Genomic DNA, 15,994 nt, shown 5'->3' on the forward strand with positions numbered 1-15,994 from the left:
AGATGAACCTTGTGTTGTGCTACTTTTAAATCTTTTTTTCAAAGGAAATTCTTGCAATGTCTGCTATTTCTATGAGCTCGCTAAGGATTCGCCGTGGCGTGAAAGATACCCTGCATTACATTTATGAACATGTGTGTATCTTGTTAAAATCTTTGTGTCATGGGCGGCTATAACCCGGCACAAGGGCGTAGTGTGTTATCTATTTTCACTGCTTTGGGACATAATAAACAATAGTATGCGACGAGATAGTCTGACTCCGTCAGTGATTCCATGTAGCTGATGTAACAGATAGCACGATACATAGACGGATCCTCATTTGGCACATTTAGACATTTTATCGTAGATATGTGTAAACAAAATCATCCATTGTGGATTGTAAACGTTCTCGCTATGTTCTCAAATATGAGAGCAAGACGACTATATGTTTCCAGTAGTCAGTTATGGATGTAAGATTGCTGTGAGAGGCAGTGAGAATTATTGAAAAGTACGTTATCGAATGTAATGGTCCCCACAACAGTGAGGATATCACCATTCCGTCAACAGGTGGATCACTCACCTAATGCACCTGATCGTAATCGTTGAGTTTGACTCTGAGCTCATCCGCTTTTCTACAAACAACACTAACTCTCAAATTAGTTTGTACAGGGTAGTAGAGGTCCAGTGTGAACCTATGTTGCGGGACAAATCTTCGAGAAAGAATGAATACGTTGAAAATTTACATGGACAACAACTGATCGAGAAGTAAAGGACAGGGTGTATATTTAGCTCTACTATAATATATTGCACAGATGCTTGCATGTGTAGGTGTTGCCAATAAAATGGTCTGGAATCTAGACAAACACTCGCTTGTATCTTGTCACTGGTGGTATCTGCCTGTGTTATGAATTTAGAACATATAATTATATATATTTATTTGCAGACATTTTCTCCTACGACTTGTATCTGCAATTCTGAGTGCTATTCAAGAGCTACTAGAGTCAGTTAGATTTTTTTGTGTTTTGGGGAATACATTTGTGGAAACATTCAACGGCACTTTTCTCTGTTTTCTTATAGACGTTGATCCATGCCAAGATATCCCCAGGAAAAGGGGGATAACTCGGACAGATATACTTAAATTTCCGTTGAGCAGCAACATTAAAAGGCTTTGAACTATACTGACTAATGTTACGACCCAAACTGTCTGTATTATAAAGAGATGGCTAGTTCGAAATACACGACAGTTTAGCCGCACAAAAAAGTAACCAAAACCAGCAGATTTTATTTGCAACAATTTATTAGCTTAACAAGAACAGATAATAAGACTTATACAAATACTAAAGTACTTACGGTGTCAAGTCCAAACGGACGCATATATTCCACAATATATACCACACAGGCATAAATGCTCAGAGGCAAATTCACAAGAGGGAAAATCCACAGTAACTGAGTGTATGACGAAATATACACAAAATTCCACAGACAGGGTCCGTGTACTAATAAGCACTGTGTATACAAGAGCACAAATTAAACATACAAGTTCAGACTGAACAAGTGCTCGGTGGAGATAGGATATAACAAAGCCAGAGGCTATAGAGACACCAAAATTCAGCACAAAAGGCCTACTAAAGTAATACACAGCGAAAGCATCCAAACTCTCAATAATTCTCCGTTCTCTGTTCTCTCCTCTCTCTTCTCTCCCGCCTTATATAGCCTGGTGGAATTGTCCAGAATAAGAAAATTCCTGAACACTTGATGTAAACAAACAGGAACCGAATTGAGCGCATTCTGGAATATTCTAAGGTAGAGGCAGACAGCACTCCCTGAACTTAGCATATGTAAACAATGGCAAGCTATATTTAGAAACTGAAACACTAGAAACACTAAATATCGGGCAGTAAATGTGCAGACGCCCATGTTGAGATTGCTGTATTTTAACGACACTATGTTTTATTATAACTATCGACTCAGTTACACATCTTTATACTACAAGGAGAGTCGGGTCATTCGTAATTGGTCAAGTGCTCATTCGCCCAGAGTCATTATACTGAGACTGGGTGAGACGTCATGTTTGGTGTCTTCGGCATTATGTGTATGTCAGCATAGTCATGGTCTTTAAGCCACGTGAATCTCGGAGCAATAAAACGGGATTTGCCTGTGTATGTGATTATACCATTATTTGTCCCTTATCATTCCAACACAACGTTGAACGAATCTGCCATTCACTGCATTTACTGAAATAAGATGGGATTACGAATTTGCACTTTGAAATATGCATTTTGATTTGACAATAATCAGATACTATAGAAATATCCAAGAAGGTAAACGCCATTGTTAAATTCAGTTTTTATTGCCTTTATGCCTTTTTTTATCATTTGGAATCTGTAGAACGTCATGTCCAAACAATGAAATGCCCGTGACAGTTGATTTGCGCCTGTTATGTTCTGTCTGCCGTGTCAACAAATACTGGATAGGCCAGTGTTAAGAGTGTAAACCTTAATTTAAAAAATCTCGAAATCTCGAGAAAATTTACAGCAGTGAGTGTAACTGTACATACTCAGTCCAGGAACACCCTGATTAGGATGGTTATGGGAGTTGCCAGTCAGGATTGGCGGAGTCTTGTACACTTGGTAGGCGTGGAAACACGACAATCTGAAATTATGAAATGAGAGGGTCGCTGAGGCCACTGAGGCCCACTTGACAATTGTTGAAGAACAAATTACGAAATACAAATAAATGTACGCTAATTTTCAGGATCGGAATTTCGATATTAAAAAAGACGTTTTATTTTATTTAATTCTTCATTTTACGATTCCATAAAGCCAATTTTGTTTTTCTCGAATGCTGAAGAATGTCTCAAACTAAGAAAATGCTGAAGAAAACCATTCTCACCAAATGATTTGATAAAAAAGCCACAAAACTGATTTGGTCAAGGCACAAATTACCAAATACAGAAGCCCACGACCATCAGCAGGTTGCTGGAAGATCTTCCCACGTAAGGCCGAAGAGAAAGCCAGCATGAACTGCACCTGAACTCACAGCGATCGCATTGGTGGAAGGCACCTGGATCATTGAGCCGCGCTAGCGTGCTAATTATCTCGGTCGCGGAGGCCCCCTATCATGAATTAGATTTGCAAATTGTTAAGGTATGCTAATACCTAACATGCGGCAACTAAAATTGAAATCATAAGTGAATCCTGCTTGAGAGCATGCACATGTGGTCGTCTGTCTTTAACTTGCCTTGCTGTATATGTGTAATATGTACCGGAATTATAAGGCTAAAAGTGACGGTATATATTTATTTATTTGAATGGTGTTTAAAGACGAGATGATGAATTTTTCAGAAAGTTACATTTCTATTGCAGTGATTTCCCCATTCCACAGTGTCTAATGCCAAAAATATATTTCAGTGTGGTTGGCAAAGGCTACCATTTTTCGATTTTTTGACATATATACATCGCAAGCATGGAAATAAACTTGCTTCGGTGCGCGTATAGAGCTTGCTAGCCAGAAAAAGTGGAAGAAAACAGAACTGAGAAAGGAAATGGCATTCCGAAGGTCTCAGCAGCTGTCAGTCATATCTATAGTCTGTTGCCATCCGTAGTCGCTTTGCCATACTATGTTCCTGTCAGCGCAGTCTGACTGGGCCAGCATGTCGTAAAAGTTACAGACGAGCGCGTGACGGTATATTTGCTGGCTGTTGTCTTTGTGTTATCTGTAGAGAATACGGCTCACAAGTACTGAAGTGATAACTTGCTTTTTGACACAAACAATATTTAATATATCTGTAAAAAATTATGAGCTTTCACCTTAACTCTGACACATATTTCTGACAAACATTATTCGTGAGAATATCACAAAAGTACCACAAATGTATCACAGTCACGAGATATGATTACATCGCTCACCTGACAATAGGCACACACTGTAACAAACGTCACCGCTAAACATCATAATAGACAGACAATGACAACAAACGCGACAATCTACGATCCACATCCGATACTGATGTACCACTGGTCATTTAAACAAACGACATACGAAGTGAATATCACGAGGCCCGTTTTCGACGGGAGGCTGTCACTACAGATCTTATACACAGAAAAGGACAAACTTGCATACATACATAGAACAAAATTGGTAGCATGCCAAAGGGAATCAATGGGGTGGATGGGTTTATTGATGACAGGAAAGAAACTTGCATGCGGAATAGGTTTCAAATCCAATGTCCTGTATATTACCCAGAACAAACAGATGCTTCTGAGTGGCACGTTGTTAACACTTGTTCGTATAATTTATTTATTTATTTGATTGTGACGCCGTACTGAAGAATATTTCACTTATATACGACGGTGGCCAGCGTTATTGTGGGGAAACCAACAGCCATCCGCACGTTGCTGCAGGGCCTTCCAATGTACGTCGGGAGAGTATGAACTCGACGAACTCACAGCGACCGCATCAGTGGGAGGCGTCTGTGTCACTGCGCTGTATTGGCCCGATAACTACCTCGGCTACGAAGACTCCTTTGTCACTATTCATATAATTAGCACCTCTTCATATAAGCTGACGTTGATGCTTGCAGCTTGCCTAGTTCCAGATTAGTGGGAATCAAACAAACTATGAAACAGAACTCCAGAGATGCTGAATGACGAGACCAGTCACCCAGTCAAACAACTTCAACCCCATCACGTGAGAAATTAATACCCGAGTTTAACACACAAGTAGAAGCTTAAAATCACGACATAGGTCATATATGTCTCCAGAAATGTCCGCATGCGTAAAGCGATGATTTGTAGCGGATGTGAATGACAGCGCATTGTTTAATATTGTTTTATGGCACTAAGGAGATTCTGTTTTGTAGGCTGAGTAGTAACTAACGTGACAGAAGGTGACGTAGCATCGCTTCTGATCAACACTGTCCATACAGACCGCTTCATCAATGTAGCCCATACCCGGCTCTCTCAGCCTATGAGAATGATTTGATTCTTGCCATATGAAGGATCGTTCGGTATATAGGTCCAGATAAGCTGTACCATCTGGAAAGTCTGTGGTTTTCTTTTAATCCAGCGGAGGTGGGTAAATATCTTTCACAGCCTTTGCTATATATGGATTGTTTCAAGGCATTTTTGCTGAATATAGGCGACTGGCTAAAGAAACAGGCTATAATAATTTGTGACACCAGTCCAGCATAATGATACTGGCCCACAGATAAAACTCAATATTGTAACGTTCTCTGTGCTAGAAAACATGCAGATATTGTTTCATAAACAGTTGCTTAGTTATTCTTTTACCTATGCCATTAAACAGGGCAAATACTGCATGGAGTTTTGCTGGTAAATAATGTTCATAGCTAATCGACGGAGATTGTTTGACGCGGTGTTTCGTGACCCTTAGGAGGAAAAGACGAGCAGTTTTTCACGCCTTTTGTATGCTGAGTTAGATAGCCCGATTTTGCAAATTGCCAGATTTCAAATACCTGTTTCCAATAACGACATGGTCGCTTTTCCCGAGTTTAAAATATCTGACCAATAAAATTTCAGTGCTTTAGTCTGTTTGAACAAATTTAACGATATGCTTTAACCGTCAATAAATTTCAAAATAGCTAGGAAAACACTGAATACTGACTGTGTTGTATGTATATATGATTCCGTTGGAATGTGTGTGTGTGTGTGTGTGTGTGTGTGTGTGTGTTGTAGAGGGTGGGCCTGGGGGGGGGGGGGGGGCGTAGATCATATGGTGGCCCCCAACTTTTGAAAGTACTTCCAGCAGCACTGATTATTAGGTATGTATATAATGTGTGGCAGGGCGAGTCCATGCCACCATAGTGATGCCGTTACTGAAGTATGATGCCGAAGACACCAGATATGACACCCCACCCAGTCAAATAATACTGACACCGTTCTAATCAGTCATGTTTCCTTGCTCTGAACTCTCAGTGCTCAGTTTCCTCCCACCATAATGCTCGCAGCCGTCGTGTAAATGAAATATTCTTAAGTACTTAAGTCAAATTCTTAACTAAATCACCAATCAAATAAATAAATAAATCAATACCTTAATGCATCCGTTTTCCTATCTTCCCATCCATAAATCTATCAATCCACGAATCAATCTCCAAAAAGAATACAATAATAGCCGACAAAACCCAAAGGAAATTTATAAAGCTCAGTTTAATATTTATTAGGAGGCCTCCGTGGTCGAGGGGATTAGCATGCCAGCGCGGCGCAATGACCCAATAGACTGTCAACAATGCGGTCGCTGTGAGCTCAAGCCCAGCTCATGCTGGCTTCCTGTCCGGTCTCACATGGGAATGTCTGCCAGCAACCTGCGGATGGTCGTGGGTTTCGTAGGGGCTCCGCACGCTTTCCTCCCACCATAAATAAACAAATATATAAATAACTAACTATAATATGATTTAGTGCCATTATCTTTTATCCAAGTGGGGTGTCCATTTAACGTCACGCCCAAAACGATGAACAAATAACGGGGAAACTAATTTACATTGTTGTTTATTTAATTAATGAGTTCATTGATTAATCGGATATATCAAACTTGTGTCTAATGTTCGATCGCCCAGACCATTGGTGTACTAAATATTGTAATGGTAATCAGATCTATGGCGCTCTATTAACCCAGAGCGCCATCCGGCCCAGAACAACAGCAGTAATTCGGGCCACAACCAGGGTGTGAAAAGTCACAACCGTTATCGTAACTGTACATGCTCAGTCCTGGTACACCTTGATCAGGTTGACTGTTAGAGTTCTCGGCGAGGATTGGAGGATTCTTGTACACGTGGTAGGCCTGGAAACACGTGAGTCTGAAATAGTTAAATGAGATGTTGATTGAGGCCAGTTCTGTTCTCTATCTTTAAATGCTCAAAGAGAGAATGACTGGGTGAGAGTATACGGATGCATGGCTAATGTTTAATAGCGGCATTAAAGAACCTCTTTCTTCTGTACAATATTGGGTTCATTGTGAGCGATTCCTCTTTGTGAGTCTATATAATGGTCAATAAGCTGATGAAACTTTATTTCAATTGATGGCTGAACTAATACCAACAGAGTGACGAAATGCTCAAGACAACCTTGAAGTAACGAGAGGTAAAAGGGACTCACGTTTTCTCTGCACAGATCTGATAACAGCTCTTCGTGCCTCCTGGACAGGTTCTTCGCAACGCCCATACATTGTCACTACCTGAAAATTTAGCAGTGCAGGTTGACTGGGCCAGCATGTCGTAGAAGTTGTAGACGAGGGGGTAGCCGTAGCAAGTGGCTGTTACCTCGACACCGGCTGTGGAGAACAAAGGAGACAGGTATTACGATAACCTGGTTTTCGTACTGATGATCTTTCTCACTATGATGTGGCTATATGCACGTTATATTGTTGGAGGAAAAGTGAATTTCAACGAAAGTTAAATTGCGCTAACGGCAACACAAGCGTCGTCGACGTCACCATGGCTTTATAAATAATGAGAAGGGGAATTTACAAATTGTCTGCCCAAGAACGCGTTTGAACCCGGGCCTAGCGATATATATATATATATTAAAACTAACAAAGAATGCTGCGAATCCACATTTGATTAAGAATTTATATCACCGCGCTCAAGAATGTCTTCAGAAGTGATATGTTTAGGCCATATACATGGTTGTGAGTTTCCCCCGGACTCCTCCCACCATAATGCTAGCCGCCGTCGTATAAGTGAAATATTCTTGAGTGCGGCATAAAACACCAATCAAATAAATAAATAAATAAACAAATAAATAAATAAATAAATATGCATGGCCCCTTAATGGAATGACCTTTAAGAAAGGGTAATTTACAACCTCCAAATGCTTACCTGAACACAAGGTCACAACTAGGATCAACCAAAAAGCTGTCATTGTTGGAGCGTATAACTGGCATAAAACGATGATATGTAGAGGATGGAAAGATGACACAATGTTTTGTATTTCGTGAAGATGTTTTATAGCATTGACAAGATCCTGTATGTAGGTCGAGTAATGTGTAGCGTGACAGAACGTGACGTATCTTCACTTCAGGTCAACACCCTCCATACAGCCCGCCTCATTCCACCGGACGTATCGTGTTTCATGAATATCATCCTGTACCCGGCTGCCTCAGCCCATCAGAATGACCTGATTCTTGCGTGGAAATAAACATGACACGTTGCTTCCTGATAGTTTTTATTATGCCAGACGCCTTTTGGAGAATCGCGTCGAAAGCTTTGTTTACGTCTTCTAACAGATGGCGAACAACACTGAGAAACGTTATATGAGACTGTGTATTTATTTTCAGTGACCCTAGTGACGTCATGAGTTACTTTTCATCCAGTCGAAGCCTGAAGTTCCCAGAACCTATAAACGCTCATTTCCGATCGATGAAAAGGATAAGGACGGGCACGGGATAAATATAAAGTATCGTTGACTATATAGGCGTTCCATGCTTTGCTGTTTACTGCAAATATTCAACTACAACAACACAAATGCAACTACACATTCACATTTGGAGATCACTAGCACATAAATCTTTAACCATTTCAGTAAAGGTTGCGCAACCTTACTCTCATGAACAATTTCCAGACTAGCGTTCAACACAAACCACCAAAGAGCTCAGAATGTATACAAAGTAAAAGAATTAAGACAGATTTATGCAAAAAGAAGCAGTCAACAGGTTTCAGAGATGCCAGAAACACGCTAAGAATGTTCTAGTTGAAAAAATTAAATCAGTATTTTGGGGTATTTAATAGGTTGTCGCTAACCAAAATATATCTCGTTGCGCTGTGATTGCAGCTGTTCACACATACTGCAACTGTTCAACATGTCGACACTTGTCTACCATCCATATGGTGTACCAGTCCGTACATATGACCCATGCGAATGTTAGCCGGTGTATTTAGAACAAAATTTTTTGGCCTAGCAGCTTTGGGCGATTCAAGGATTTACTGTGGCACTTCTTCTCGCGTTTAGCCATTATTCTTAATAATTTTACAAGAATTTATCGCGACGCTTTCGTCTGAAATGAGAAAGAAGTTGAAGAAGATGACACTGGATGTTTCGCTGTGCTGTGGAGTACGTATGTGGAATCCTACAGAGCGGGCATCACTTACTTCTTTCTATTTAAGTACTGCTGATGATGTCCATGGAATACAGTTTAACGACAGTAAGACCAACGTGAAGTTGCGCTGTAATGAGTTAAATAAAGCAGTACGACGACGAGATCGTTACGCAGCGTCTACGTAAGTCCCGATTTTAGTAGGTTCTTGAAGGCTAAAATTAGACATGTTTAAACCAGCTTCTGTGGACACCCTCGTGCTAGGATGTCCGTGCAGAAAGGCTGCCGAGAGGCTTCGTTTGTATGTTTGTTTCTTAAATTGCAGCTCAGGATGTGTCCCGAGATATTATAGTACCCCCCCCCCCCCACCCCAAGCATTCTTATTAGGGGGTGAAATGGTCTTAAACTACAATTTTCGTACGGTTCCATTCAGCAGTTCGCAAATAAAGTAACCAGCAGTCAAGCCGTTCTGGGTGATAGCTGTCAAACCAACTGTGTATGTGAAACAGCCCGAATGGGCAACCCAAGCTGATCCAGCGCTAACATTTAGGTTGGTCGATGACGTCATATCCAAAAGTTACAGGTTATTAAGAGATATAAAATATATCTCAAAGCGAAGTTGTTTAACTCTTTTCATATGCTTAAAGCCCTGTAATGCGCTTTTTCTTTCATTCTTTATGACTTGATTAAATGCTATTAAAGCATTTACGTGAATAGTGTCAAATCCTGAGGTAAACAGAAGAGGGCTTCACCGGTTACATGTGACCATCTGATTTGACCTCTCATGCTGTAGTGTATCCATTGACCCTTTCTTGCTGTTTATGGGACCTTTTTGAAAATAAACGGCGAACAACGCTCGTATGGCAATGTAGAGAATCACAACGTTAGTTATATGAGGGGCACTTCATCTAATACTTCCACTAATATCTACATGATTTGCATACGTGTTCTGGCACTTGCCCGAAAGTTCATCCGTAACTCCACCTCTAAAACTAACCGACCTCGTATAAGTGAAAAACTGAGTAAGGCGTTAAACAACAATCAAGAAACGAAATAAATTATATGTCTTACTTTATATAAAGATTCGACATATACAGTAGGAAAAAAGCGTCACTGGTATTCCGCCTTGTTTAGATGTAAAGTAGTTGTCTGTTCGGGAAAATAAGTGTTTAGCTATATTCGCCTATTTTCATTGCGGTTAGAGATATGGGTGGAAAAAACTGAAGTCTTCGGGGTAACTCAACAGTCTTTATCATGTACCTGACCAACCTCCTGACTTAAAGTCGCAGTCGGCAACACGCGATCTCATTGGCCAGGGCCTGATAGTATCTACGGATCTTCAACCATCTGAGTGTTACGGATAGATGTAAATGTGGTATCATATATAGTGTGATACAACCACGTGGTAGTTACGAATCTGCTCATATTGTTACCACATTCACACATGCGCTGTTAAACCAAATCTGTCGCATGAAAAGAGTAAGTCTGATTGAAATCCCCAGGCAATCAAACAAAACAAAAACGCCCACTATCAAAAAAAGAATTAAGAAACGGTAATTTTATTTGCTTTTGACTTTTGGAATGTGCAAGCTCATATCTCCTGCGTTAGACATTTTGATATTCGGAGATATTGTGATATCTGATATTCAGTTTATTTTGGAACTATTTGCAATAAAAGAAATCATTATGTCAAATCGGATTCTGTTAACCAAGAGCATTAGATGGCCCCGAACAACAGCAGTAATTCGGGCCACAACCAGGGTGTGAAAAGTCACAACCGTTATCGTAACTGTACATGCTCAGTCCTGGTACACCTTGATCAGGTTGGCTGTTAGAGTTCTCGGCGAGGATTGGAGGATTCTTGTACACGTGGTAGGCCTGGAAACACGTGAGTCTGAAATCATGAAATGATAGTGTCATTGAGGCCCCTAACAATGAAATACATTGAATAAATATGCGCATTAGTAATTTACAATATCGCAATTAAAACTCAAGCTCATTTCATTTAATTCCTTTAATGCATTTAACGACTGTTTAAAGGCAATTAGACAGGATAATTTATTTGATTTAATTTATACCTTGTTCTACTCAATGGCTGAAATAATGTATCATGTTAAGGAAACACTCAATAAAACCAACCTGCTTAAGGTGAGGTAACAGGGTGTAGAGATACTCACGATTTCTCAGCACAGATCTGAGCACAGCTTTTCGTACCGTACGGACAGGATCGCCGCATTGCCCAGACTCTGGCACTAACTGAAACTTTAGCAGTGCAGGCAGACTGGGCCAGCATGTCGTAGAAGTTGTACACGAGCGGGTAGCTGTAGCAAGTGGCTGTTACCTCGATGCTGGCTGTGGAGGGTAGAATGCACAATTATTGAATCTTGTCATGAGATGTGACTCCACCGCTAGCGTAACAATATTCAGATACTGTACTAAATATCCCTGATATATTTGAAAAAATAAAAAGGAAGATGAAAATCAATAATGACGTTTTTATTAGGAACAGTGACTACAGTTTCCATACATATATGTACAAAGATACGACAGATGCATCAAAATAAAAGTGAAACATGCAAAAGGGAAACAATCGGTCAATGAGTTTTAATGACACTTGTATTCCGAACAGATTTCAAACTGGAGTCGGAAATATTATTCGATCAAGATGGTGGCTGTTGTAAAGAAGGCTGACTGAGTGGTCTTTATCTGTGAGTGTTGGCGAATCTTGTATCCTTACCAGATTGATGTTATGTGATGGGAGGAATCTTAAGTCTGTGTTGATGAATATATGACTGTAACTGTGTCGCAATCTCCAGGAATCTGTCTTTTAGTCTAGTTTGGAACATACCGGTGTTTCAACAACAACATCATGAGTAATCCGCCGATAACGTCACTATTGCAAACTTGTCAAACCATTAACTTGGAAAATCCACCGGATTTTCACGAGGAAGCGTAAACCCAGTGAGTCCGTGGCTAATCCGATCCTAAAACGGTGCAATTCCGTTGCAGGCATTTATTCGCTTGTGAACAAAGGTAAGGCGGATCTGTTCGCAGAAACTCTTCAAACTCCGCAAATCAGTGGTCACCGGAATTGCTATATTCCAAAAACTGTCCACGATGCTATTAACCTATGCTTGAAGTGATTACCGTGAATACATCAGAAATTAATCACCTATGTGGAAAACTTGATTCTCTACAGGAGCGAGTTGTCCAAAGAGATATTGTTTATATTAAGGAAGACCTCATGAAAACTGTTTAAAAAGTTGTTATAGATGACAAAAATCTTCTCGGTGTGTTTGTACGATAGTAATCTGTACTTAAGGAACACAAAATCTAGTGTGAAGTGTCAGCTTTCGCGTGAAACTACCTCGACGACCTGTAGTTCTGAATGACTACGCTGTGATGTGATCTGTCATGATGTGTCTTCCAGCTGATGTGATGTGATGTGACGTCCCGCTGGTGTAATTACAGTGTATGTTTTGCTTTGAGACTCGAGATTTCAATATCGGCCATGAAGGCCTGTGAGTTGTTTAAAGTTCTCTAAGACGGTGTGTTTTGTAATGTAATTCTGATAGAGGTATGTTTCTTAAATACGAGATGTTTATCAGCATGGTGCCTTTGACATGAGTATGCTTTGTTATGAAACTGGATAATCTGTACAAGCGAAACAACTCCACAACCCCACAAATATGTCCTCGCCTTACCCAGCCGTCAGTTGTTCTACTGTAGTCCGGACTGTGCAGTCTGTTATAAAATACTCCCTTAACATATGCACACTGGGGCCGTCTGCGGTTGCATACCTGTGTGTTTCGTGCACGGTTGACAACATACATTCCAGTCCGGTCTCCAGTGATTGCTCGATGGGTTGACCCACAAATTCTCAGTCATGTAGTTTTTGTTGTAAACATCATATACATGAAGTCAGCACACAACTGGGCTTCAATTGGTATATTTTTTCTACCACCTATATGTTAGTCAGTTACATTTCTTTCTGATATTCATTCTTATATTAGAAATCGGTAACATTGAGACTACGCCAGGACCGATAATGTCCACTTGTAATGAGTTATCAATTATTCACCTGAATGTCTGTTGTCTCCGTCCAAAAATCGATTCTCTCTTTGCCAATCTGTCTGGATTTGACATTCTAGCCATTACTGAAACTCATCCTACGCCATACATTGACAACTTTGAGATACTTCTCTGTGGATTCATTCCACAACCCCTTTCGCACAAACAGTGACCACTCATGGGTGGAGTCTGTGTTTATGTTTCTGGCGGTGTCGAGACAAACAAACTAAATATGACTCAAAACATTTGGGCAGTATTTGGATTTAAATACACTGTGAATTAAATACACTACTTTGTGCAGTGTATCGCCCACCCAATAAGTTATCCGAAAAGTGGCAGTGTGGAGCTGACAACTTGAAACCTGTCGTTGAGAATAATACAGGGAAAAATATTTGTCTCATGAGATTTCATTGAAAACTTCCAACAACCACTTTCTGCCAAATATTTACAATTCTCTAGGAATGAGTCATTTGATAATTGAACCAACAAGGCTTGTATCCAACAGTTTACCTGACCCTATCATTTGTAATAAAACAAATCTGGTTCTCACTTCTAACTTTCTTTCTAACTTTTGTAGTTACCACTGCTCTGTTTATTAAATTTTAAATTATGTCACCTCAAGTTCGAAAAGTTCTAACGACCAGCGTGCGAATTGGGACCATATAGGGAAATACTTTCGAATTGTTACTGGATAACTTTAGATCCAAGCCATAACGTTGATGGGTAGCGTTCTGTGATTTTACGTTTTTACTAGCGCTGCTAACGAAAGTATACCAATAGACTAATAAGGAAAAAACTGTTCACAAAGTAGAAACAACCAATTTTGCGAGGAAACAGGTAGTAACAGCCAGTTTTGCGAGCCAAAAATGTTGGAAAATTGCCAAACAATGTTTGAAGCAGTCGAACAGCAGTTTCACCGATATACCCCCACTTTTAGACAATGGCACATATGAAGGTTGCAAAGATGAAATACTTAGCGATTGGCACAACGAGGAGTTTGATGTTTGTGAAATTCTTGAGATTCTTGACACTATTAAAGCTGTTGGTCCTGACAATATTAGTCCTAACGTGCTAAAAGAAGGGAAAGGATATCCTCGCGCTTATTTTCCGCGTTTTTTAAAAAAAATATTCACTGGAAAGCAAACAGTTCCCTTATAGCAAGAACAGCAAATGTTACACACATTCATAAAGGAGGCGACCCGCATATGGGTAGTTATAAACCATTTTCACTTCTAGGCTGTGTCAGTAAAATCTTTGGTAATATTTAAATGTTAATGAATACTTAAGTACGGTAATGATATTTCCCCAGCCTAGTATCGATTGCTGCCAACAGGTCCACTGTTATACAACTACTTGATATCTGTTATGATACCGCGAAAGCACTGAATTATGGCAACGAGGTTTATTTTGCATTTTTTGATATCTCAAAGGCTTTTGATGGTGTATGGCATGATGGTCCACTAGCCAAATTAATGCAATTGGGTATAGATGCCGGGTTACACTCATGGTTTAAAAGTATTCACAGGAGCTAGCTGGTAGTTAGGCAGAATCAGGCCAAGCATGAAACAGTAGGCCAGAAATGCGGAGAGTTGTGTTCGTATCTACTTGTATCTACCTATTATTTTTTCACGACGATGGTGTCTTTAATGGGTGAAAGAAACCGTAGTGCCCCCAGTGAATGACCTGTGGTTCTCAAGGAATGGGCCATCTTGTTCACTCGAGACGCATGGAACAGCCACGGCTTATTGGCATAAAGGCCCAGATAATTTCAGAGGCAAGTGGATGCCGAGTGTCCCCCTTCCCCCCTCCACCCTCTGAGGCTCTAATTAAACCCACACGACGTGTATCCTATACCAATGACAACAGAATTCTATTTACACATCAACATCTGCCATCAACATCAGCCAGGTCTAAATAAAGGAACCTTTAATGTATTGTTTTATCAGAAAGGATAATTAACAATCTCCAAATGCTTACCTGAACTGAAGGCCAAAATAAACATCAACCACAAAGCAGCCATCATTTTCCTGGGAGCGTTAATGGTATAAAATGATGATATGTGACGGAGGGCAATAAAGACGATGTGTTATACATCGTGAAGATGTGATATAGCATTGACAAGATCCTGTATGCAGGTCGAGTAGTGTGATCGCTTCGGGTCAACGCATTCCATACAATCCACTTGAGATAACCGGATGTATCGTGTTTTATCACTGTTAACATGTGCCTCTCTCTCTCAGCCTGTCAGAATGACTTTATTCTTGCGTGTAAACAAACATAACACTTTGCTCCCTGGTAGTTACCATTATGTCAGACACCTATACTAGAGTATCATGGAGAAAGATTTGCCTACTGTCTCCTAACAAATGACGAACAACAACACTGACAAACGTTACATGAGATTGGTTTTAGTACTGCTTTCAGTGAGCTTTCTCCACGGACGTATGGGTTAGGTTTCAAGAAGAACAGTCGTGAACCTTGTCTTCAGAGGTTGAAGCATGAAGTTTCGAGAAACTATTAAGGCTGATTTCCGATAGATAGGGACGTGTATGTATATATATATGGAAATCGTTCAAATGTATAAAATTTACGTGATAAATCTTAAGTATCGTTGACTGTATAGGCGTTCCATGCTATGATTTTTATGGCAAAGATTCAAATCTTACACAATACAAGGGACAACTACACATTCACATTTGGAGATCAGTAACATATAAACCTTTAATCGCTTCAGTAAAGTTTAACTCTTTATCCTCTGGATTCTCTCGTAGTACAGTTTGCACACTCTTACCTTTGTGGGTCTAGGCTTTCGTACAGTAGCAGTTAGCAAAAATGGAGGTTTCGGGTTAACAGTCGCAGGATCAATTTCCAAACCAACGTTCAACGCAAACCACCAAAT

The 15,994-nt window shown here is 40.1% G+C and overlaps 2 protein-coding genes across 2 annotated transcripts; both read right to left on the reverse strand.

Moving 5' to 3' along the window:
* Positions 1–6,466: 6,466 nt before the first annotated feature.
* On the reverse strand, positions 6,467–7,925 carry LOC135461260 (uncharacterized). The gene is made up of 3 exons (XM_064738265.1): positions 7,811–7,925; positions 7,089–7,263; positions 6,467–6,790 (listed from the first exon to the last, which is right to left on the reverse strand). Exons 1-3 carry the CDS (start codon positions 7,851–7,853, stop codon positions 6,601–6,603), a joined length of 408 nt encoding a protein of 135 aa, XP_064594335.1. The 5' UTR covers positions 7,854–7,925; the 3' UTR covers positions 6,467–6,600.
* A 2,637-nt stretch (positions 7,926–10,562) lies between these two features.
* LOC135461259 (uncharacterized) lies at positions 10,563–15,237 on the reverse strand. The gene is made up of 3 exons (XM_064738264.1): positions 15,073–15,237; positions 11,202–11,376; positions 10,563–10,918 (listed from the first exon to the last, which is right to left on the reverse strand). Exons 1-3 carry the CDS (start codon positions 15,116–15,118, stop codon positions 10,729–10,731), a joined length of 411 nt encoding a protein of 136 aa, XP_064594334.1. The 5' UTR covers positions 15,119–15,237; the 3' UTR covers positions 10,563–10,728.
* Between the last annotated feature and the right edge of the window lie 757 nt (positions 15,238–15,994).

Source organism: Liolophura sinensis, chromosome 1 (genome assembly GCF_032854445.1).
Source record: "Liolophura sinensis isolate JHLJ2023 chromosome 1, CUHK_Ljap_v2, whole genome shotgun sequence".
Classification (NCBI taxonomy): domain Eukaryota; kingdom Metazoa; phylum Mollusca; class Polyplacophora; order Chitonida; family Chitonidae; genus Liolophura; species Liolophura sinensis.

Bases quoted from the DNA above. Each gene is read 5' to 3' on its own strand.
- LOC135461260 (XM_064738265.1), bottom strand. From the start codon at position 7,853: ATGACAGCTTTTTGGTTGATCCTAGTTGTGACCTTGTGTTCAG. The intron at 7,264-7,810 runs GTAAGCATTTGG...TGTTCTCCACAG, and splicing joins AGTTGTGACCTTGTGTTCAG to CCGGTGTCGAGGTAACAGCC. The intron at 6,791-7,088 runs GTGAGTCCCTTT...TAACTATTTCAG, and splicing joins CAGATCTGTGCAGAGAAAAC to ACTCACGTGTTTCCAGGCCT.
- LOC135461259 (XM_064738264.1), bottom strand. From the start codon at position 15,118: ATGATGGCTGCTTTGTGGTTGATGTTTATTTTGGCCTTCAGTTCAG. The intron at 11,377-15,072 runs GTAAGCATTTGG...TACCCTCCACAG, and splicing joins TATTTTGGCCTTCAGTTCAG to CCAGCATCGAGGTAACAGCC. The intron at 10,919-11,201 runs GTGAGTATCTCT...TCATGATTTCAG, and splicing joins CAGATCTGTGCTGAGAAATC to ACTCACGTGTTTCCAGGCCT.